The sequence below is a fragment of the Vanacampus margaritifer genome, chromosome 8 (assembly GCF_051991255.1).
Source record: "Vanacampus margaritifer isolate UIUO_Vmar chromosome 8, RoL_Vmar_1.0, whole genome shotgun sequence".
NCBI classification, from domain to species: Eukaryota; Metazoa; Chordata; class Actinopteri; order Syngnathiformes; family Syngnathidae; genus Vanacampus; species Vanacampus margaritifer.
This window is the reverse complement of record NC_135439.1, coordinates 20,159,808-20,182,492: the sequence shown is the minus strand read 5'-3', so window position 1 is coordinate 20,182,492 and position 22,685 is coordinate 20,159,808. Positions and strand designations below refer to the sequence as shown.

The window sequence follows — 22,685 nt, the reverse complement described above, 5'->3', positions numbered from 1 at the left end:
AGCAATTAATCCTATTTCCTATTATCCGTCTTCTTCAAATCAGATAGAGCTTCAACAATTTAAAGTAAATTTGGACCTCATTGGACAAGCAACATAATTTTTGGGCAAAATTTTGACCACATTTGATAGGCTAAATAAAACCCAATTTTGAACGACTATTTTTGGGCTAAATTTAGACCAAATTGGACGGGTTATAACACGACCCAGTTTTCAACGTCTATTTTGGGACTTAATCAAGTCTAAGACGGACGGACACGATTTAGCCTAAACTTAAACGTCCAAAAGATGTCTGGTGCTGGGTGGGTTAGAACGTACTTGCAAATATGTTCAAATGTATTTAAATATGTTCAAACATACTCGCAAATATGTTCATACATACTCGCAATTACATTTAAACGTACTTGTTGGCTAAATGCTACAAAGTTAGCATACCTTCCCATAATGCCACGGGGTATTATTTGCGCATGCGCGAGTGAAAACAAAACCCCTTTTTTTAGGCATTTCAGCCACATTACCAATTCTTTGAATTCTACTTCATTTTTCAATATTGGTAATTTTAAAAATTAAGTAGAAAAAATGTTGTTTCTTCATAACATTTAAAAATGTATTATGTCTGCAGTGCATGATTTAGGTTCTTCATTTTTCGCCCCATAATGCAACGGGGTATTGCGTAATCTAGTGTGTACTTGTGGGTAACATAGAAGCCAATGAGTGATGTTTATTACACTGTAACCAATAAGGGAAAAACATGAGTTTTTAAGTCACAATTTTTTATTTAGTAAACCAGAAAAAGACAACAACTAAAAACTGAAAAAAAAGTTACTTATTTACTTCTAGGCATTGATTAGCACATCAATATGAGTCACGCACATTTGGCTTATTCACCAATGTCAATTGCAAAGTGCAACTGTTTGAATAAATTCCCATCGTGTCAACACAGACTTCGTGTTGCGCCCACGATTTCTGGGAGATGCAATATTTAAAAATTAAACGTAAATTTTTGTCAAAAATCAACGACTTAAGTACACCGATTTTTGTCACAAATGAATCTTGCAATATGGTGCTACTTGTTAAACACGCTGCCTCCCGGGGCTTTGGTAGGAGGCATGGCCAGGGATGTCTCGGTTCCTGTTCTGACGTTGCTAAACACTGATGGTGCTACTTTCCCCATCCGCTCTGAAATAATAAAACAAAAACAGGTACATGACACCGTTAAGCAAATTCAGGTGGCGTGAGACTGTGAGTGGACAAAGTTGAAAGTTCATGAAAAACAAATTAGAGGTCCGTTGGAACGATTCACTCGTCGGATTGTTTGAACATATAAGTGCAGATTTTTCGGTGGAGGGAGCAAAGATACCAAACGTGCCCAGCATTAAAATTACAGTAGGCCCTATATAAAACAAACACACACCTGTTAAAATACCCGGAGACCATATACATTTACTAGTCAGTTGTCATCATTACAACAAAAAGAGAATTTGGTGGCGTATAGTCAACATTCCCTGGTGGTCTAGTGGTTAGGATTCGGCGCTCTCACCGCCGCGGCCCGGGTTCGATTCCCGGTCAGGGAACACATTTCTTTTTCTTTTTTTTTTGGAGTATTGCGCTTTTTTCCTCCCACTTTTCCAAAAAACATTTACCATTTAAAGCAAGACAAAACTGACAGAGACAATCGTTATTTCAACAATAGTATGTGTTATGGTATTGTTTAATAGTCTATTCTGCAATTTGATATTTCTACCAGAATTGCATCGGGGGAAACATACAGCATCTAAGAAAATGTTGTAACATGTAGTTTTATATAGAAAATTATAATAATAATTAATATAAACTTCACTTCAGAGTTGTAATGGAAGCAAGCACCATGCCCTTTGACTATTATTTCCTTTTTATTGTAACAATACAATACTATATATAGTTGTGAGTAGTTTTGTAAAAATGAGAAAGACAATGTTAAAATTATATTTTAACATACATAATCAACAGCGCTGTGAAAGCCCAAATGTGGTCGATCGGGCTAAATATATATGATGGATGAGCACTGGATTATGGTTTGGGGCACACATTGTTCGATTTGCCCTTGGCGCTATGTCATCGTGTGTTGATCTGGAATAATATTGAGCCATCCTGTAAATCAGTGTTGATATCTCAAAATGCGTTGGCGGGAGGCAAGAGCATGCAGGGCTGGGTGGTTAACTACTGAACTTTGCGTGCCGCTGGAGGAAGCTTGCACAAATGAGCAAACACACACTGATGAAAAAATCCCCCCCTGGGTAGAAGTAATAACATTTAGAAGGAAACATTGTTGGTAGATTTGTTGCAATGGAAAAGTCTACGTTTGTGAATGTGACACCATTTGAATGACGTTCGTGAGAGGAAGAAACAACCCGTGTGACTTACCACACTCCGCCATGACCTCATAGGTCTTACTCTTGACTTCACCCTTCAACCCCAGTTTGCTGCGGGCTCCTTTCAGGTCCTCCTCCTTCATGGGTGGACGCTTCTTCTTTTTCACTTCGTCTGGCTAGGATGGACCGAAGAGCAGACGGGGATAACGATGCTAACAGTGTATATTCAATGATTAAAAGTCCATTTGAAATGATTTTACCTGTGACATGTTGCTCCAAGTTGTTGCGTCGGTTTGCTTGAGTGTGTCTGCTCCACGCCTGGGGTGTGTCTTTAACCCCCTGCTAGCCTGACGTGATATATATAGTCCAGCTACAGACACAGTGAATGACTCTGCCCCCCCTCCCTGTCTATTGGTGCCTGTTGTCAGAGTCTATTATTAGGTGTGATGTGAGGGATGGAGCAGCTGGAATGAGTCTTCAGTAGAGTACGATGATCTTACAGGCCAAACTAAAGCTGGTCTTCCCTCACCATCTCTCAAGACTCTCACTGTGGCTGAGATCAAGTGCTTTATATGGCACTAATTCGTATGACAATGCTTAGTCAAAATTAAGGCCTACTTCACTTAAATAGTCTGTACCTGACTCAAGGGCGAACATCTGAGAAGGTAGTGAATGTTGATTCCTCGTTAGGCTTCGCTCAAGAACATGCTGAAAATTTTGTTGAAAAGAATGAAACAACACTAAAACAGTTGGCAAATGTTTTGAGAATGTTTCAACATTTGAACAAATCCTGATGAGAAATCAACATTAGCTTGCTTCGCAAACATTCCTCAGTTGGATACAGGCTCAAGGCAGTTGAACCACTTCCCAGCTAGTCTAATGCACTTTTCACACTGCACTTGATAAGTGTGAAAGAGTTGTCTGGCAAAAGGGTGCCCATATGTGGAAGTGCTGATGTAGCAGCTACCAGGAAGTAAAAACTGAGATTTGTCGTTGGTTATGCTGCATTCAAGGAAGGTGGGAAGTCGGATTTATCCCGCAGTTCCGACCGCAAAGCGTTTGAGACAAATGTAAACAACAAAGATGGCTGAACAACCTCCTCTGAATGTGAGAGAAATTTTGTTCCCTCTTTTGAGTCACTTCTGAAGACCCACTTTTATAGACTGGCTTTTAATTTTTGACAATTTCATATTTTGTTTCTTAATCATGGGGTTCTTATTTAATTTTAATTTTCTTTTATTTATTTTTTGGAATTATCCGTTTTACATTGCTTACACTATACCACCTCCTGGTCTCAGTTGGATTGTAGGATTCCTGTCTTGCCTCGAATTGCCCTTGCCTTTAGGTTTCCCTCCTACTTGTTTTTATGTGTGTATGTATGAAAGGATTTGTCAATTCTGTTTTATAGTTGTTTGCATTTAATGATCTGGGTTTTCAAAGCACCTTGTAAACACTTGTTTTTAAAATCACTTTACAAATAAAGTTGATTATATCAAAAAACTACATTAAAGTTACAATAAAGATATATAAATATGTTTAAAATCCCAAAGTGATGTTTTGCCGTTCACGGCCTGTGTGTACATTTGAGTTGAAAGGGGCGTTCCCATGCACTTCCTGTTATGAAGTCGGAAAAATTCGACTTCCCACTTTCCTCAAATGCATCATTAAACCACACCTTGCTTGACAATGATTAGACGCATATTTCAATTTTGCAAAAGAAAGCCCGGACTTTACTCATTTATAATAATGTGGATGAGGACAATAGCAGAGAAAAACTAAAGGCTTGAAATGTCTTCATTGCAAACGCATCACAGCAACCCTCAGATACCATGCAAGCATGAGGATGCGCTAATATTAGCACAACTGTGCCACAGTTGATCATTCTTTATTGGAAAATCTTCTCTAATACCTCGCAACCTTTTTTCCTTCTCAGAATGCATCTCCTTGTCACGGTTGAGATAAATGCTCCAAAGATTTCCCTCCTTTCAAATCATTTTTGTCATGCTACCACGAAATCCTCCGCTGCTGCTGCATCATCACAGTCACAGTAAACATCTCGCTCCGTTTACTTTAAAGGGTTGCATCACTCACGTCAACTGCAAACACGTACAGGCAAATATTTGATACAAACAGCCTTTCTGCCAACTGTTTGGTCCACAGTCACTTAACAGTATTGAGGTCTATGCATGTCACATTCTTTAAAATCAGAGTCTCACGAATGTCCCGTCATGACCCCAAAAAATACTAAAAATCACTCAAACTAACAAAACATCTGCTGGTAATGTCACTGTGATCAATTGTGCAAGAAAATGATGGGATCAAGAACACTTCTGGAGCAAAGCATAGTCCATCTTTTGGCCCACAAATAAAACCTGTATGAAAAATAATACAGGAGACTCAAACACAAAACATTTAGACAGGGACTAACAAACGAAAGTGGAGTTGCAGTATTTAAGGACTTTCTGACTTTTTTTTTAAGTTAATCCAACGGCATACCTCTACTGTATGTGCAACCTCCGGCATGAGCATCATTTGCCGAAGGGTGGAATTTGTGCTGACGAGCACATGTGCACGTCCATGGTGGTACATCGACATGAGACCACAAATGGAATCAAGAATACGCAACGACGAGGAAGAAAGCATTTGCATTGTGGCCGTACACTGTCGTAAGACCGGCGTCAGGTGCCGTATTTGCCGATTATACTCACAGCATACACACTCGGGTATGTCATGTCAAAATGCAAAATGTGTTGAACCCGCAGGAGTCATTTAGGCTATTGGAGACTGCCAATTAAAGGGGTTCCTATGTTTGAAAGGGTCTTTGAGGAGGTGGATGTTTAGTCTGTGGAGGAAGTGCGGGGAAGGAAGTTACGTTGCTGGACGAGTTTTTAATCAAGGAGCTCGCTCAAACGGGGATCCCCATGCGCAGCTTCTTCTTCTTTACTGTCTTCAGACCCGCGAGGCGACGAACATCGTCCTCGTCCGACTCGTCCATTTCGTCGTCTGCTGAGAAGAGGATCTTAAAAAAAGGAATGAAAGGAGAATTGCCAAGTCACGTTCATCTAACTTTTTCACATAATTTTTTTTTTTTCTGAAAATGTTGATTGAATTCCATGATTGATTGAATTCAACTTGCATTCCACTCTAAACACTTTGAGCACGGTTGATGTGGAATCGAGAGTCATCAACGGGAATCCTAACGTGGAGTGCCAGCGACGGCAATAGTCGTCAACTACTACAGGTAGTCCTCAAGTTACGGCTATGCTAGAAAAGCAACCCGAATTTCGACTTAAGACGGATTTCCCTGCTAAAGTCGATATTTACATTAAAATACTTTGTGCAGTAATTAAAAAAAACATATTTGCCCGGCCCCGAAGAGCCGGAATCATTATTTCATGTTTTCCGCACGGACATTCATTGCTGACGGACGGCAGAGCGGAGCTAATTCAATCTTAAACACGGACATGTGATGCGCCTGATGGCGAGCCGAACCTGCTGATGGACGTCTGTTCGCGTACGACGTAACTTGAGGACTCCCTGTACTTAAGTTTGAAGCACATGCATTTTGAAGCATTTGTACTACAGTGCCTCAGAGAGACCCACTTTGCATGTCTAGTAAGCTAGCAAGCGAGCAGTAGTGGCTAGCAAGGACTCGCTGGAGCGGCTAACAAGAGCGGTAAGTCTGAAGCTAGCAAATAGCAAAAGCTAGCAAGAGCAAAGTAGAGGAAGACAAGCTGCTGTGGAAGGTAAGCGGCGGACCAACCATTGGGTCCGAAACAAGCTGCAACCACCACCACAGGCTAATTCGCTAAGTTCATTCGCTAAGTTCTTCTCCTTGAGGTATCCGCAGCAGAAACATGTCAGTCTCCTGTAAGGCACGCGCAACCTATGTAAAATAATTAGCGATTACTATACCTTGATTGTATAAAAAAAAATGTACACTGATGTGATAGAACTTTTTTTTTTTTTTGCATACTATTGAAATTAATTGTGGGTTTTTAAAATGGATGAATTATTAGCACCACTAGATGGCACTAAATAGTTTCTTTAAGATGGGAAAAACAAAATAAGTAAACAAAATAAGAAAAAAAAAGACCAGCAGATGGCAGCGTTGGGTCTGTTTTAGACGAGATCATCTGTATCAAAACAATATCATTGATCAACATGTTTGACACGTTAAATATACTATCACTAAGTATAATAAAAAGAGAGAAAAGATGATGGAGATTATTAAACATATTTTTACACTTGCACGTTACTTGGGTCAATTTGAACCAATTTCCTGGATCAATATGACCCAAGTAGTGGGTCGGTCCATTTTGATCCAAATAGGATTCATTTTTGACCCAACCGTTTTTAAATTACATTTGGTAATGGAAAGTTACCCAAAAAACATCCATGTTCAGGAAAAAAAAGCTCCCACAAGAAAATGAAAAAGTCGAGCCAGCCAGGAGTCGAACCTAGAATCTTCTGATCCGTAGTCAGACGCGTTATCCATTGCGCCACTGGCCCTGTGCTTCTTTCAAGCACAACTGTGTGAATTATAAAAAGCTGCCCCTCCCCCCCATGAATAGAGGCAGTGAATCACTCTGAGAGCAGCCCTTTGTGTGCAATTCTTTGAGCATTCACGCTCATGTTCACTACACACAGCTCAATGTGACACATATTATATTCCTCAGTATTAGATGGGCAACTTTTGACTGTGTGACAAATTTCTCTTCTCACCTGAAAATTGCATTTTTTTTCATTTGGACTTTTAACATGAATAAAAAAACATCGAGCCAGCCAGGAGTCGAACCTAGAATCTTCTGATCCGTAGTCAGACGCGTTATCCATTGCGCCACTGGCCCTGTGGACTCCTAGGTACTAAAACTACAAGATCCAGTGGAACTTTATAGTAGCTATGATCCATCATCAGAACCACTTCTCCTCACAAGGGTTGCAGGTATGCTGGAACTATCCCAGCTGTTTTAAATTGTGCAGTAGGCGAGAATCGGCGAGACACACCCTGAACTGGTTGACAAAGTAAGTTCAAACACAAGAATGGAAACAAATAGTTTACCATTCAGCCTAAAAACAATATTGCGGTCTAATCGTGGCTGTTTGTCACTCTTTTGGTTCATTGTTCACTAATTATTCTTTTACAATATTATTTATATTGGCTATTTGTGTCATTATAAATACGTTTTACATTAACTCAGGTTGCTTGTGTTACCAGTAATGAAAACTGCTCGCAATCAAGTCATGATCATTTTATTATTGTGAGCAATTACACAAATGACACTTGTTTTTTTCATGTCACGTTTCTAAAACAGAACGTTTTTCTGGACTACTGTGGTGGACTTTAGGACCATGCCTCTCACCCAGTAGGCATACAGCAGGGGGCGTGTTTGATTAAATGTTTGTTGGCGCAAGATTCGCCATTCTGTTGTTGGCAGTTGTAAATAAAGACGTGTTTTCCAGTCAGTCGTTTACGCTCCTTACTACTGCCACATTGGTGACCCTGACGTTGAAAATGTTTCGAACAGCGGATGAAGAGGTGTCCTCCTCGGCCATGTCGCCCCAACTCCCGCAACTTTCAGCCGTCGCCGCTACCGCGAGGCTGCCGGAGTTCTGGCAGAGCGACCCGGCCTCGTAGTTTCAGCATGTTGAAGCGCTTTTCCACTTACGAGGAATCACCGCTGATGAGCCAAGGTATTACATGGTCGTGGCGGCCTTCGACCAACTGACTACACGTCGTGCTATGCAGCTATTGCGCGCCTCCGCAGAGCGGGAAATACGCCGCGCTCAAGCAACTTCTGCTTAGGAGGTTCAGTTTGTCGGACTCGGAGAGAGCAGACAGACTCCTTTCCCTGCCCGGGTTGGGCGATGGCACAGCAGTGGACCTCATGGACAGGATGCTGTCGTTGTTAGGCTCGGATGAAGGCGGATTTGTTTTCCCGCATATTTTCCTCAGACAGCTACCGCCTACACTACGCGCGGTGTTGGCTAACTCCGCTTGCCTGGCGTCCCGCGATTATCGGGCCTTGGCCAAAGAAGCGGATCGAGTGTTGCTGGCTACGAGACGACTCGCCGTGCAAAGTGTGGCAGCCGATCACTTCCTGTAGGAGACGCCGGACGCGGGCCCGACGGTGGTGGCCGGAGTGGTGACACGGAAGCGGCGCGATAAGGCCCTCTGTTTCTTCCACCAGCGGTTCGGCGTGAAGGCTAGGCGTTGTGTTCCCCCTGCACCTTCGAGGCTCCGGGAAACTCCAACGCCGGCGTTCCATAGCGGCTGTGGGCGCCGGCAATGAAAGCGAGCTGCTCTTCATCACAGACTCGTCATCAGGGAGACGTTTCCTGGTGGACTGCGGGTCGCAAGTTAGCCTGCTTACACTCACCGCCGCGGACAAGGCGGCCAGTGGCAGCGGACCGTCCCTGTGTGCAGCTAACGGCTCACCCATTATCAGTTTTGGTTCCAGGCTGGTGACTTTGTGCTTCCATGGACGCGATTCAGTGGAACTTTATTGTTGCTTCGATCACGGTTCCAATCATTGGCGCGGATTTTCTGTGTGCAAATGGACTGCTTGTTGATGTTGCTAACCGCCGTTTGATTGACGCTGTTTCTTTCGCCACTTTCCCATGTGAGGCTGGGGGACTCGGACCATTAGCAAACGCAAATTTTTTGGCATTGGGCGACGTTTATCAGCGTTTGCTGTCTGATTTTCCGTCGTTGATGACTCCCGCCTTTTCCACCGCCGATACTAAGCATGGGGTGGAGCATTTCATCCCCACCGTTGGCCCGCCCGTTTTTGCCCGCGCGCGCCGACTTGACGCGGCCAAATTAGCAATTGCGCGGGAGGAGTTTGCTACAATGGAGCGTTTGGGGATTGTGAGGCGTTCTAACAGCCCGTGGGCTTCGCCCTTACACATGGTGCCTAAAAGCGATGGTTCCTGGCGGCCTTGCGGTGATTTTCGTCGGCTAAACAGTGTTACTACTCATGACCGTTACCCCATTCCACACATTCAAGATTTTTCCGCGCGTCTGGCTGGCGCCACAATTTTTTCTAAAGTGGACTTGGTCCGTGGCTATCACCAGGTGCCTGTGCAGCCGGTAGACGTGCCCAAAACGGCAGTGATAACCCCGTTTGGGCTTTTCGAATTCCAGCGCATGCCTTTTGGCCTTAAGGGGGCAGCACAGACTTTCCAGAGATTGATGGACTGTGTTTTGCGCGACCTCGACTTCGTGTTCGTCTATCTTGATGACATTTTAGTGGCCAGTCCTTCACCGGAGGTGCATCTGTCGCACTTAACGCAGGTTTTCAAGCGCTTCGATTCACATGGCCTAATCGTCAATCCGGCTAAGTGTCAATTCGGTCTTACTGAGATTGATTTTTTGGGACACTGTATATCGGCACAGGGTGCAGTTCCCTTACCTGCCAAGGTACAGGCAGTGATTGATTTCCCCCGCCCAGCCTCGGTTAAGGCGCTGCAGGAGTTCTTGGGTATGGTTAATTTTTATAACCGCTTCCTTCCGCGTGCAGCCCACCTCCTGCAGCCTCTTTACAGTGCCTTGAGGAACAAGAGGGCTAAAGACCCCCTCGAGTGGTCTCCGCAACGGGCACAGGCGTTTCAGCAAGCTAAGGACGCCCTCGCGAGCGCGGCCCTCCTCGTCCATCCGATCTCCACTGCGCAGGTGGCCTTGACTACAGATGCGTCCGATATAGCTGTAGGGGGAGTGGTTGAGCAACTCGTGGCGAATGTGTGGCAGCCCCTTGCGTTTTTCAGTCGTAAGTTGCGGGATAACGAACGCAAGTATAGCGTTTTTGACAGGGAGTTGCTGGTGCTGTATCTCGCGACGCGACATTTTCGTTTCCTCCTGGAAGGGCGCCGTTTCACGGCTTATGTGGATCATAGGCCGCTTACGTTTGCGATGCCAAAGGTTACTGAACCGTGGTCAGCCTGCCAGCAGCGCCACTTGGCGGCCATTTCCGAATTCACGACAGACGTTCGGCATGTGGCCTGTAAGTGTAACCCTGTGGCTGATTGTTTATCGCGCGCGATTGTATGTCCGGTCCAGCACGGGGTTAATTTTTCCGAGATGGCTGCAGAACAGTCCGACGACCCTGACATCCGCAACGTCAAGGAGGCATGTACGGCTCTTAAACTTGAAGAGGTGGTGATGGGCGAAGGCGATCCCGCTCTCCTCTGCGATGTGTCCACAGGCCGCCCTCGACCTGTGGTTCCTTTGGGATGGCATCGGAGAATTTTGGATTCTATCCACTCCCTCCCACACCCTGGCGTCCGGGCGGCGGTCAAGCTGGTTGGTGCCAAGTTTGTCTGGCCTGGACTGCGTAGGGATGTCAGGGAGTGGGCGGCGGCGTGCGTGGCGTGTCAGCGTGCCAAAGTTCACCGGCACACCAGGGCGGACCTCGAACCTTTTCCGAATCCAGCTAGGCGTTTCGACCACGTGCACGTTGATCTGGTAGGCCCTCTTCCTCCGTCGCAGGGTTTTACGCATCTGCTCACTATGGTAGATCGGACCACGAGGTGGCCGGAAGCTGTCCCCCTGTCCTCCACAACTTCGGTGGACATAGCCCGCGTGTTCCTGTCGTCTTGGGTCGCGCGTTTTGGCACGCCGTCCGATATCACCTCGGATAGGGGGCCCCAGTTTGTGTCGGGACTTTGGTCTGCCTTAGCGGAGTCCTTGGGTGTGCAGGTACACCGCACTATTGCCTACCACCGGGTAGTGTGAACGTTTTCACCGGCCGCTTAAAGCCGCGCTGCGGGCTGCGCTTTCCGACGATAACTGGGTCGATCGTCTTCCTTGGGTTTTGCTCGGGTTGCGTTCGGCTCCGAAAGAGGATCTTAACGCCGCCCCGGCCGAGTTGGTGTTCGGTCAGCCTCTTCGCGTCCCGGGTGAATTCCTGCCCGAAGGTCCCGACGCGCGGCCCTTTCTGTCGGGGATGCCCCTGACTCCTGCACCGGTTCACCACTGTGTTCCTAAGGTTTTTGTACCGTCGACACTCAGTTCTGCCCGTTTTGTTTTTGTGCGCCACGATGCCCACCGGTCGCCCCTTATGCCACCGTATGACGGCCCGTTTCGGGTGCTTGAGCATGGGGTTAAATATTTTGTGCTTGATATGGGTGGGCGTAGGGAGTCTGTTTCGTTGGATAGGCTCAAACCAGCTCATTTGGTTGTAGGCGAGGTGCCGTTGCCAGCTTGGGTCCCTCGCCGTGGTCGTCATCCGAAGCCCCCAGCCTCGTTTCCGCACGATGATGTTGAGTGTTCTCCTGCTCCTTTTTCGCCTCCCCCCCTGCTCAACAGGTTTCACCTGCTCCGCCTGGAGATGGGCTGCGTAATCGATGTGGTAGGCTGGTGAAGCCCCCTGTGAGGTTTTCCTTTTGAGTGCTCTTCTGGGTGTTCGGGGGGGCTGTGTGGTGGACTTTAGGACCATGCCTCTCACCCAGTAGGCATACAGCAGGGGGCGTGTTTGATTAAATGTTTGTTGGCGCAAGATTCGCCATTCTGTTGTTGGCAGTTGTAAATAAAGACGCGTTTTCCAGTCAGTCGTTTACGCTCCTTACTACTGCCACACTACTTTAAATAAAGAAAAGGGGTGAAAGTTTTGAGTATTCCCACTTCTCACTTCAGCACTACCTACTAGAACGACTATCGTTCGATAAATAAAATGGATACAATAGTCTTTTCCAGCTTTGATAAATTAGAGCTTGTTGAAGTCAAAATTTATAATTTGCACCTCACCTTTGCACTCTTTTACTGCCAAACATTATCAAAAAAACGTGTGTGCTATGACTACATAAACATGGTGGATACCATATGAAAAGATTGGATTCCATTTTTTTCATTGGAAAAAAAAGTATGTTTCTACCTTATTCTGTTCTTTAGTAATTGCCATTTGAAAATGTTTTTTCTCTGCACTACAGTGACTTTGACACTAATATTTTTTGTTTAGTGATGCCCTGTGAATTAGATTTAATGTGATAAACGCTTTGTTCATTTACATCATCCTTGAAAACGTTCTATTTCCTAAGATCCACCATGTTTTCATGTATTTCTATACCTGGGGGCCCATTGAAAAGAGATAAAATGCTGCCATCTGCTGGCCGTAGTTAGTGGGTGTTTTGGGATTTTCACAACCCCATTCACAAAGCAACGCTGCACAAGACGTTGCACTACTCATTAAGAAACAAACTAAACACAGTTGACGTCAATTGACGTTATTGGCGGTATACAGTGGGCGTGTCCTTAACGTCAGTTGACGTTTTTGGCGGTATACAGTGGGCGTGTCCTTAACGTCAGTTGACGTTTTTGGCGGTTAAAGAGTATAAACATTGACTTGTAAAACTGAGATTCCAACACTTTATTTCATGTTTTGTTATATTTTTTGTTATGGGGTGATTCGGTGTTACTTTAAATTTAGCAGAAAAAAGTTTAAAATAGTAAAGTTTTTTGTTATTTTGAATTTCTTTTAAGATTTATGTACAGAAAATAAAATAATTCTTAATATATTTTATTTTATAACATTACATTACAACGTGCATTGGGGAATTTGTCACGGTTTTTCTCACGACTGCCACCGTTGGCCTTAAAGTGTAACAGCCTTTTGTGTCAAACTTGTGCGAGTACGTGTGCTTGAATAAACTCTTCATTTTTTCAATTTTCTTGGAGTCTGAGCTGGAGCTTGGGCTGCGCTCGAAGCCGGCCTTTTCTTGTTTTTTCCAGTTTCTATCCCAATTACGTCGTGCGCTCGCTAACACACAATATGTCTAATAGGACGAGCATGACGTTCACTCTCCACCCTCAAGAAACTGTGGAGTGTTTAGGAAAGATACAAGCTGATAACGCTAGACCTAACCCGAACCCTAACCTAATGTGAATTTAAGAAACAAACAAAAACTTGATTCTAGAAAAACGAAAAACGATAGTTCATTCTTTATATGATCATATTTTTATTGTATTTTTTTTTTTAAAACCCTTGCTTCAGTTCCCTTTGATTGAGCTGCCAACAAAAAGCTTGACAGTTAGAAATGTGCTCCTCAAATGAAGTCATTTTAAGCAAAACTGCTCTGCAAAGAAAAACATTTATTTCTAGCCTTTCAGTGTATGCTGAAGAGAGCAGCACCTTGACAGCGCACGAGGAAAACCAACCTCTGACTCCGAGTCGTCGTGGGACAGAGCTCGTCTGTAGCGCACCTTGCCGTTCCCTCGCGAGTCTTCGTCCCTCTCCTCAAGCTTCGCTTTGGTTCTGTGTTTCTTCATGAGGAAATTGTCCACCACCCAAAACATGAGGGCCTGTGAACAACAAGTGGATGGTCTCATCAAGCGGTTTGTATCATTTACAAAAATTGCACTTTTTCCCCCCTAAAGACCCAGTGTGTAGTCCTTAGCACCATCTAGTGCTCAAAGCACGCAGGAAAACGCACACTACAGTAGCTCAGAGAGACCACCTTTCACAAGCCTACCACTAATTCTTATTTTGCATGAGCAAACGAGCATCTCGACGAGTGACAGCGTCACTCGATACATTTTCAAAACAAGGTTGTTACTAAATGCATGGAATCAATTAAAATACTTGACCTGGAAGAAAAAGCAGCGTCAATGTCTCCTGACTATGCCAACCATATGAAGCGTTACACACGGTCCCTTACATCCAAGCTTGTGATTGGCTCTATGACATGACGTGCAATTGGCTAGATTTAGAACAACCTAAAAATATGAAGGCAATACGCGCGTGCCGTCACTACAGAGGATAATAACAACTAAAGTTGTTTTTTTACACAAGTTATTTTACTTTTACTCAAGTAGATAATGTCAGTAGATTACCCATCTCTGATTGGGTCCGACACTCATTGCAAGCACCGCCCTGGCTAACTACATTCGCAAAGTTGTCCTTTGGGAATCCGTAGCAGGAAGATGGAAGCTCTAGTAAGGTGTTGGGGTGTAGCGATAGCCAAACATCATGATATTGTAGGGAGGTTAGCGATATGCAAAAAGATCACAATGAGGTCATACAAAAAAAAAAAAACACATAATATTGTGCTTTTGTACATAACAGCAATGCATATAAACAAGGTAAAATCTAATAAGACTTAATATTGAGGCACTAACTTGCTAATGTACGCACACATTGAGTTCCTCCACACATCGACTCGCTTCACAAGCATATTACGTTCCCCTTCATCTGACAATTAGCGTGGATTTGAAAGGGACAGCAACGTGAAAAATAAGCTTTTGGGAGCTTTTAGCCATGTTAAAATGCTAATGCTTCACCAAAAACATCACCGAAGTGGTGTTTTCCTCCATTCGCCCCTCTATGAGAAATTCTAGGTCATTCTGCTCTCCAAGCACCAGCCCCTCCCAACCTGAGCAAACGAGCTGTTGGCACTTTTTGATGTCATTAGGAGCGAATCCACCCCCGCATCACCTCTGCGGACTAAATGCACACCCACATTCTCTGAGACCTCCATGGGATAGTGACAAAAGTAGCCTTTATCATTAAACATTCTGTCCAAGTGAATTCAAAGCAATCAATTATCATTCACATTTGCAATGACACAAATAAAAATCAACCTGACTTTTTTAACAGCTGTGTTCTTTTTAATAATGTGACATGACCACGACGATATTGTGGTAGTTTCAATATCGCGATATCACAATATTGCCGTCCCTAGTAAAGTGAGACTACAGCCATGTAATTGAATTAGTAGACCTATGATTATATATGTATATCAAAAAAAGTGTATGCAATATAACTTTTTTTTTTTGCATACTATTCACATAAACTTTTTTTAAAACGTTTTTAAAACGTATCAATTATTAGTTCATCACAAGATGGCGCTAGGGATTACTGAATGTCCTCATTCACTGCCATTGACAGCAATAGATGTCAAAAATTAATTTGAACTATTTCTATTAGTTTAACATGTTTTTCCATTTTTGTTAACAAGAGTATGAAAGCCTAGATTTTTGGGGTATATTTAGATCAGATATAAAATTTGTGATTAATCTTTAATTTTTTTTAATAATCTTTTTTTTTTATATAAAAGATTATTAAAAATTAGGGGCATCAGGCAATAATTTTTTTTAATCGTAATTAATCGCATGACTGCACTAGTTAACTCACGATTAATCACAAATTTATCTGTTCTAATATAATAAAAAAAATCTAGGTATTCATACTCCTGTTAACAAAAGTGGGAAAAATGTTAAACTAATAGAAATAGTTCAAATGACTTTTGACGTCTATAGCCGTTGATGGCAGTGAATTAATTAATAAGTGATGGGTGGTAGCAAGACATCACACGTGAGCAACGTGCAGACACAAACTATAAGAGAAGAGCTACACTTACGTTAACGAAGAACGGAACGATGAGCATGACGATGGCCAGTTCCAAATCAGGATTCTCAATGGGGTTGAGGAGCGCCAACTGCAACGCACATTTCACACATACACTTGTATAGCAAACATACATACACACGTAACAGGAAACATAGACAGCATTTAATGCAGGGGTGCCAAATCTGGAATTATGGGCCGAATATGAACTATGCTTGACACTGTCATAAAACTTTCAAGAACTCTACACGCACAGGAAAGGCTTTAACTAACATTTTCATTGCCACACAGGAGAGATGTTGTAATGAAGAAAGAACAGGAAGGTGTTTTGTTTAAAGATATACTATCACCTAGTAGCTTCATATTGCTGAAATGAACTCATTTACTGCCATAAATTCATTTAAAAAAACATTATTAAAAATTAAAGGCCAGAGGCGATTATTTTTTTTTAATTGTAATTAATCGCATGACTTCACTAGTTAACTCACGATTAATCACAAATTTTACATCTGTTCTAAAGGTACAATAAAAAAAGTATAGGTTTTCATCTTCTTGTTAACAAAAGTGGGGAAAAAAATGTTAAACTAATAGAAATAGTTCAAATGAATTTTTTACGTTTATAGCCGTCAATGGCAGTGAATTAATAAAAAAAAGAAGAAGAAAAGATTAGGGCGCCAGGCGATTAAAGTTCTTAATCGTAATTAATCGCATGACTTCACTAGTTAACTCGAGATTAATCACAAATTTCATATCTGTTCTAAATGTACAGAAACAAATTCTAGGTTTCATACAATTGTTAACAAAAGTGGAAAAAAATTTAACTAATAGAAATAGTTAGAATGAATTTTTGACATTTATAGCCGTCAATGGCAGTGAATGAGTAAATAGAGATAATGATTTCCAGTCAATCGCAGGGCACATATAAACATACAACCGTTCAAACAAACAAACCAATAGGCAACTAGAATCTTTTTTAGAAAGTGGGAGGAAGCTGGAGTGCCCTGCAAAAACCCACAGCACACACATAGAGGCCGCCGCTGAGATTTGAACCATGAACCTTCGAACTGTGTGACACAAGCTTCATAAAAAAACATTCTCGTGATGTTAAATGAGCCAAAAGTTCAAGTATGAGTTGACAGCCAGGTAAGTAACTGGGAAGAGAACAAGAATGAGTGACCCACTTTACTCTGACTGAGGTGGTTTGTTTAAGGCGGATTGCTTCTCACTGAGCTCTTAGCTTTGGAAAAAGTCGAGTGTGTGCTCAGTCAAAGGGCAGTCTGTAGTGTGTACACCTAAACCAAAGAACATGCAATATTGCCTGAGAAATGTTCAGGTCTGGTGGTGGTGGGGCCGGTCCCAAAATCTAATGGGATCCTCCTTGGGTCGTTTTCCATGAAAGCCGGGCAAGTGGTTGCGTAATTCTTTAAATAAACAAACCTACATAGAAGTGACAACATGACCTTGGGGCAGGGCCACTAAATGTGTGTGATGATTCTAAGGGCCCCAAAAAAATATCCTCCATTAGCAGCTTGACTGGGAGGAGGCTAAGTGAGAGTTATATTACGGGGTCCCAAATCCTTGGCAGCGCTCCTGCTTCTGGATGAAGGTGATACAATTATAAGATGAAAAGTGCGATTGAATAAACTGAGCTGCCCAAGCACTCACTACACACGCTCTTACTTCAGATATATATGCGGAATCCATTACGAGATGATAGATCTGAGTATTAAATTGAGGGTCATTGACATGATCTAAAAAGGATCGACTATTTATACTTACAGGATTGTTGACGGGCATCAAGAGTTTCATATTGAGTTTTTTACAAACCATCAACAGTGCTCCTATAATTAAATTCAAGTGTACTTTAAATTTAAAAAAAATAGAAGACATCACATAGAGTGTTTAAACACAACATGCATTTCTTATCTTCACAACTGTTTATCATAACAAATACTGACCTTCTTCCATTGGGGAATGAGGAGGACCAGCATGATAAGGACTTTCTCAAACATCATGATGAGGATGTAAAGAATACATTGACCCAACCATGCCGTGCATTGTATAGGCTCTCCTAAACACCACACAGAAGGACATAAAAAAACAATTAAAAAAAAAAACAATAAGGTACAGTAACCAGGTACATGTGTGCAGCCTACTTAAAACAAGCTTCCATTCCTACAGCTATGATGCAATGTGAATTTTTTGTTGAAATGTGCATCAGTTTATCGCCAATAGATGCTTTTACAATAGTTAAGTCATTATTACAGTTAATATTGGTCTGAAAAACACCTCACCAGTAAAACAATCAAATAAAAATAATGAAGATTTACAGTATGCTGTACTGGGGAAAAAATACTTAATGATTGTCTTTATTTATTTTTAATTATTAATAATAATGTAATTAATAAAATTATTTAATTATTGTCTTTATCTTCAATTAAATAGTAGACAGACCACTCCAAAGAAGTTGTTTTTTTATCTGTTTGCCGCCATTCTTGTCATTGCCATTTATGACATACATTTATGGTCCAGAGGCTATTTTGCAGAGCTCATCATAAATCTCAAGTTAAACATGCTTACGATTGGACTAACTGTAAATGACTATTTCATAGAGGTGTATTTATTGTATGACATTCGATTCCATGTGCTTTTGCAAGACTGGAATCGTGTTTAATGCTGCCCTCCTTTGGACATTAATGGCATTAAAGGAAGGTGTTGGGTGACACACACACACAATAGACACACAGACCCACGCACACACACACACCTCACCATATTCTCCGAAGCGAAGAGACTCCCATTGCCTCCACTCGACAACTGCACTGACGGCTCGTACGCCAGCGTAAATGAACAACATGCCCAGTGAGGCATCCAATAGGAAGTTAATGAGGTATCTACGAAACAACAGTTAGTTCCAATGTGCCTTTAACTACGCTAGAATGACGTTTGACGTGCACTTAACCCTATAAAGCCTGAACCATGAAATATATGAGAGAAAATTCTGATTCTTTGTAAATATAAATTTTTGGGGGGAAAATCAACTTCCACATATGATTTTTGATTTGTGTCATATTTGATACATCCTGTCACAATGCTTTAAATTTGTACATTTATAACTGTCAAAAATAGCAAACATATTAGTATTTCCAAAAATCAGAAAGAATATTTCCCACTATTAATAAGTTTAGGTGTCTCTCCTTTCTCAATTGGGGCGATCTTGCAAGATCGCTGGAAAAGCCATCAGGTGGGCGATACTGCCCTCTAATGGACTATCCGTGAAATGCATGTGTCAGATCATATACGTCACGGTTTTGATTGGGAAAAAATATATCATTCTCATGAAATAGAGGACTCAAAATGTCTTGTATTTAATATGATACGTTTGGCGTTATAGGGTTCATGTACACAATTTTACAATACAATGTAGCATACTACTAAAAAGAAAAGGGGTGACTCACAGCGAGCAGGGATCCTCCTCAGTAAGGTCTGAAAGGTAAACGTTAGCAAAGTGGATGAAGAGCATCCCAATAGCCTGTTTGGAAGTATCCAAGAACCTGCAAAATAATAAAACAATAAAAAATATTTGTTGGCGTGGGTGCGTTATTATGAATCTCAGAACTAGAATGATAGTGGTATGTATACATGTGGCCTCATTTCACGATGGCAGAGGAATTGTTATAGTCAACAACTTACCAGATTTTCCAGGGTCTCCTTTCATGTTTGGGCTCCCGGAAGCGTTTCACTGTGCACCAACGAAACAGACAGGATGACGTTAGTGTAATGATGCAAATCATCAAACCATGTATCTATATTGCTTGTCCTCATTAAGGCCATAAATGTGCTGGACCCAGGGGCGAGAGATGGGGTACAGCCAGGACTGGTCGCCAGCCAATTGAAGAGCACACGGATAGACAAATAATTCACACTTGCATTTGTACCCAAAGACCATTTAGAGCAGAGGTACCTAAATAGTAAATACATATCCTAGAGTGCTGTCATTTGTGAGCAAGAAGTATGACAACGTTCAAACTGAACACACCCAGCACACTCCCAGGCCGTGATGTGAGAAGGCTTCACACACGGACAGACACACACAGTAAACGGCCAGCTCACACTGCTGCTTGGAGCAAAATTCAGACTGAAACATTCCTCAGTGCTCTCTCTACAAGAGGCTACAGTGTGACGGGACAAGCTCATTAAGTCACATAGCTGTCAGTGCCGTGCCAGACACTGACCCAATGGAACCACAGCTCTGTTCATATCAGCACTCTCAGCCTCAATGCTCTGATATATTGGAGAGGAGAACTTACCGGGAAATTGCTCTTCAGTCTTTTAGGACAGATTTAAAGCGGGAGTCCAGTCAAAAATTTTCTTCGCAATAATAAGTTCTATGTGTCCCCACTAGTCTAAACACAGTATTATGATTAATGTTTTGCTTTTGGAATAAGAATTAAACGAGCTTTGTGGTGTTTGTCACTTTTTTTACTCGTGACTGCCACCCTATGGCCCAAAGCATAACTGCAACCTCTGTGTCAAGCTCACATAATGCTCGTTGAATCCTTAGTGATGTGACAAAAGGTGCAGAGGCTTCGGTGTGTGTATCGAGCAAGAATGGGTGCGATAAACGAAGCCTCAAATCGGAGCTGTCAGTTCCAATTTACACTTGTTGTGCATTTGTGTGTGGTCTTGTATGTATGTGTGAATGTTTGGTGACGCACTTGGTAAGCTATGGTTACCTGCACACCTGTGGGGTGTAAAGTAATCAACCAGTCAGCTTAGAAAAGGAAGACACAGGTGTGCCCAGTTAGGGTTTTTGAGCAAGGAAGCTACACACTTTTTCAACCGTCAGTGCGTGCATGTGACCGTTTGAAAGCACCGTTAGCATTTTTTTTTTTGCATGTCTTTGTTTTGTTTTTTAAAGCTTTTGCAGTTGACAAAATAAACTTAAAACGCACCTCTATGGTGGACATTGGTTTTGGAAATGACTTCAAAACCCTCAGGCGGCATTTTAGCAGTGGATTGCCACTACATCATGTGATTGATGACAAACGAAGCCTCGGATTGTGCAGGTGATATCATTAGTCCATTCAACGCTTCATAAAACTGGAGACCTCGTGCCGCTTTGTGGGTTTTGTCAGCATTTGTTGTGAGCTTCAAATAAGTTGGCGAGTTAAAGAGTCACTCTGTGCGCGAGAAAATAATATTTGTGCTTAAAAGTACTCGCGGATTAGAATTTGTGTGTACTTTTAATTTTGACCCGTGTAGTCACTGTATGAAATTATCTTTGCTTGCTGCAAGGTGTCATGCATCTTGTTCAGCTGGCTCTGTTGATAAAGCATTGCTCTTTTAGATACTGTGTCCTTGGTTTGATCCACGTTTTAGATTTTGGCCGTTTTAAAGCTCGTTCTTATTTACACCCATAAACATTGTACTCACGATTGTTTCTTACTTATGCCGTATTTGCCCTACTCACCTACTGCAAAGAGACTTAATGGGCATCTTGCCACAGTTTAGCCTACTATCTTATTTCATTCTGCATATTTCCTTGCTTGGCCTTTTGACCGCTTGATGACGCCATAGAGCAAATGAAGCACCATGAAGCCTTGAACCATGTGCAAACCAATTGGCTGGAAAGCCGCAGTGCTTCATGAAGCATTGTTTGCAAAGTGAGCCCGTGGGCATCAATTTCAGTCAATAACAGGTGGAAGTATAGGACAAAATGCAATTTTACTTACAACCTGTTAGGCTATAGTCTATGTCCCTGTTATCTAACTAAGCAGGCTATGGCTGTTTGATGATTTTTGTGTGTGTGTGTGTGTTTTTTTTTTTTTTGCTGTACGGATTAATGGCACAGATGTGCTGTACTAGCCTAGGATGAAACCATATCTGGCAGGTTGCAATGGTGCATGTAAATCTTCTAAGTGGAACAATGTCCCAGCTCTTGGAATGGCTCAATTAAATTTCTATGACAGGATTTTCCTCTCAAACACAGTGACACACTTCTGGACAGGATAGCTTGAGTCAGATGTACAAGTGTGGTTGTACTCACGCATGAGAATGCTGAACGCCATAACAGCCAGGAGTCCTTGAAGGAAGATCCCAAACGAGTCCATCAGGGCGCCATTCTCACAACCCCTGGTATCACTAGCAGGGTTCGGGCCCGAGGACGTGTTGCTCAAGGACACTGCAGACAGTCCTGCCACGTCCCCCTGCTTGGACAGTGTGTGTAGCCCACTATCGACCATAGTTGGAAAAAGTATGAACCAGACGCACGGAGGGGAAACGCCTCGGAAGGTTTCTCCTTGCTCACAGGCCGTGGACAGCTCTGTCCTCCGGCTGCAGCAGATAATGGTCAGCTAATCGATGGAGTAAATAGGACAGCCTTGTGGGAGAGATGGAGATCTCTCATACTTATTTTCCCACTTCACACATTTACTATGTACTGCTAAATTCAAAGTGGGGCCAGGAACTTTTATATAAACGTCGTTCTGGGACATTAATAACTTAAAAAGGTTCGGCGTACATCTGCTGACTCCAGTCAGCAAATCGAGTAAGTCACCAAGCTGAAATCGATCAATTGGAACGTAGCAATCATGCTTGTTTCGACAAAAAGCTAATTTATCAAAATGTGCGACATATAAAAAAATATATATATATTTTTTTACACAAGAGACAAGCCTAGTGATGCTGCTTCACTAGCTTAACTACTTAGCTTTCAAGCTAACTATTCAACAATGCTAGGCTAAAACAACAAACCCCGTTTATTGCTGAAGACGTCGAAGGCATTTGGCCGCTCACTGCGTCGTTTAAATGACGACAAAGCACTCTATTTTTGGGTTCTTAAAAGGGTGACCGAGATGAAAAATTGCAGGTCATGACTCGCTTGCATCCCGCAGCTTCCCTACACAGCACAGTGCCCACTCATGTTGACAGACGGAACAGTCACGTGTCCCGGGCATCGGCGAAATGCATTGTGGGAAATGTAGTCAAAAAGGTC

At 42.6% G+C, this 22,685-nt stretch overlaps 2 protein-coding genes and 3 non-coding genes across 7 annotated transcripts; 1 reads left to right on the top strand and 4 right to left on the bottom strand.

Moving 5' to 3' along the window:
• Nucleotides 1-759: 759 nt before the first annotated feature.
• On the bottom strand, nucleotides 760-3,044 carry mustn1b (musculoskeletal, embryonic nuclear protein 1b). The gene is made up of 3 exons (XM_077574103.1): nucleotides 2,609-3,044; nucleotides 2,401-2,524; nucleotides 760-1,176 (listed from the first exon to the last, which is right to left on the bottom strand). The coding sequence occupies exons 1-3, from the start codon at nucleotides 2,615-2,617 to the stop codon at nucleotides 1,064-1,066; spliced, it is 246 nt and encodes an 81-aa protein (XP_077430229.1). The 5' UTR covers nucleotides 2,618-3,044; the 3' UTR covers nucleotides 760-1,063.
• trnae-cuc (transfer RNA glutamic acid (anticodon CUC)) lies at nucleotides 1,500-1,571 on the top strand. The gene has a single exon. It is a non-coding gene; the product is annotated as a tRNA-Glu (tRNA).
• Nucleotides 3,045-4,124: 1,080 nt separating the features above from the next.
• Nucleotides 4,125-22,619, bottom strand: stimate (STIM activating enhance). 3 transcript variants are annotated; one of them, XM_077574102.1, is made up of 9 exons: nucleotides 22,445-22,619; nucleotides 21,738-21,922; nucleotides 19,382-19,430; nucleotides 19,147-19,242; nucleotides 18,461-18,582; nucleotides 17,647-17,759; nucleotides 15,702-15,779; nucleotides 13,501-13,644; nucleotides 4,125-5,367 (listed from the first exon to the last, which is right to left on the bottom strand). In XM_077574102.1, exons 2-9 carry the CDS (start codon nucleotides 21,799-21,801, stop codon nucleotides 5,254-5,256), a joined length of 780 nt encoding a protein of 259 aa, XP_077430228.1. In that variant the 5' UTR covers nucleotides 21,802-21,922; nucleotides 22,445-22,619; the 3' UTR covers nucleotides 4,125-5,253. The 3 variants fall into 3 exon arrangements, with proteins under 3 accessions (XP_077430228.1, XP_077430226.1, XP_077430227.1); XM_077574100.1 differs by having other exon boundaries at nucleotides 21,738-22,619; XM_077574101.1 differs by lacking the exon at nucleotides 4,125-5,367 and adding an exon at nucleotides 8,109-13,418 and having other exon boundaries at nucleotides 21,738-22,619.
• Nucleotides 6,788-6,860, bottom strand: trnar-acg (transfer RNA arginine (anticodon ACG)). The gene has a single exon. It is a non-coding gene; the product is annotated as a tRNA-Arg (tRNA).
• Nucleotides 7,126-7,198, bottom strand: trnar-acg (transfer RNA arginine (anticodon ACG)). Its single transcript has one exon. It is a non-coding gene; the product is annotated as a tRNA-Arg (tRNA).
• Nucleotides 22,620-22,685: the final 66 nt, after the last annotated feature.

What these genes read in the sequence shown, in the direction of transcription:
- mustn1b (XM_077574103.1), bottom strand. An exon ending in TGAGGTCATGGCGGAGTGTG is followed by an intron (nt 1,177 to 2,400) that starts GTAAGTCACACG and finishes TTATTATTTCAG; the next exon opens with AGCGGATGGGGAAAGTAGCA.
- stimate (XM_077574100.1), bottom strand. Translation starts at nt 21,933, where the DNA reads ATGGTCGATAGTGGGCTACACACACTGTCCAAGCAGGGGGACGTGGCA. An exon ending in GAGGAGGATCCCTGCTCGCT is followed by an intron (nt 18,583 to 19,146) that starts GTGAGTCACCCC and finishes GTTGTTTCGTAG; the next exon opens with ATACCTCATTAACTTCCTAT. An exon ending in TCGTTCCGTTCTTCGTTAAC is followed by an intron (nt 13,645 to 15,701) that starts GTAAGTGTAGCT and finishes TGTTGTTCACAG; the next exon opens with GCCCTCATGTTTTGGGTGGT.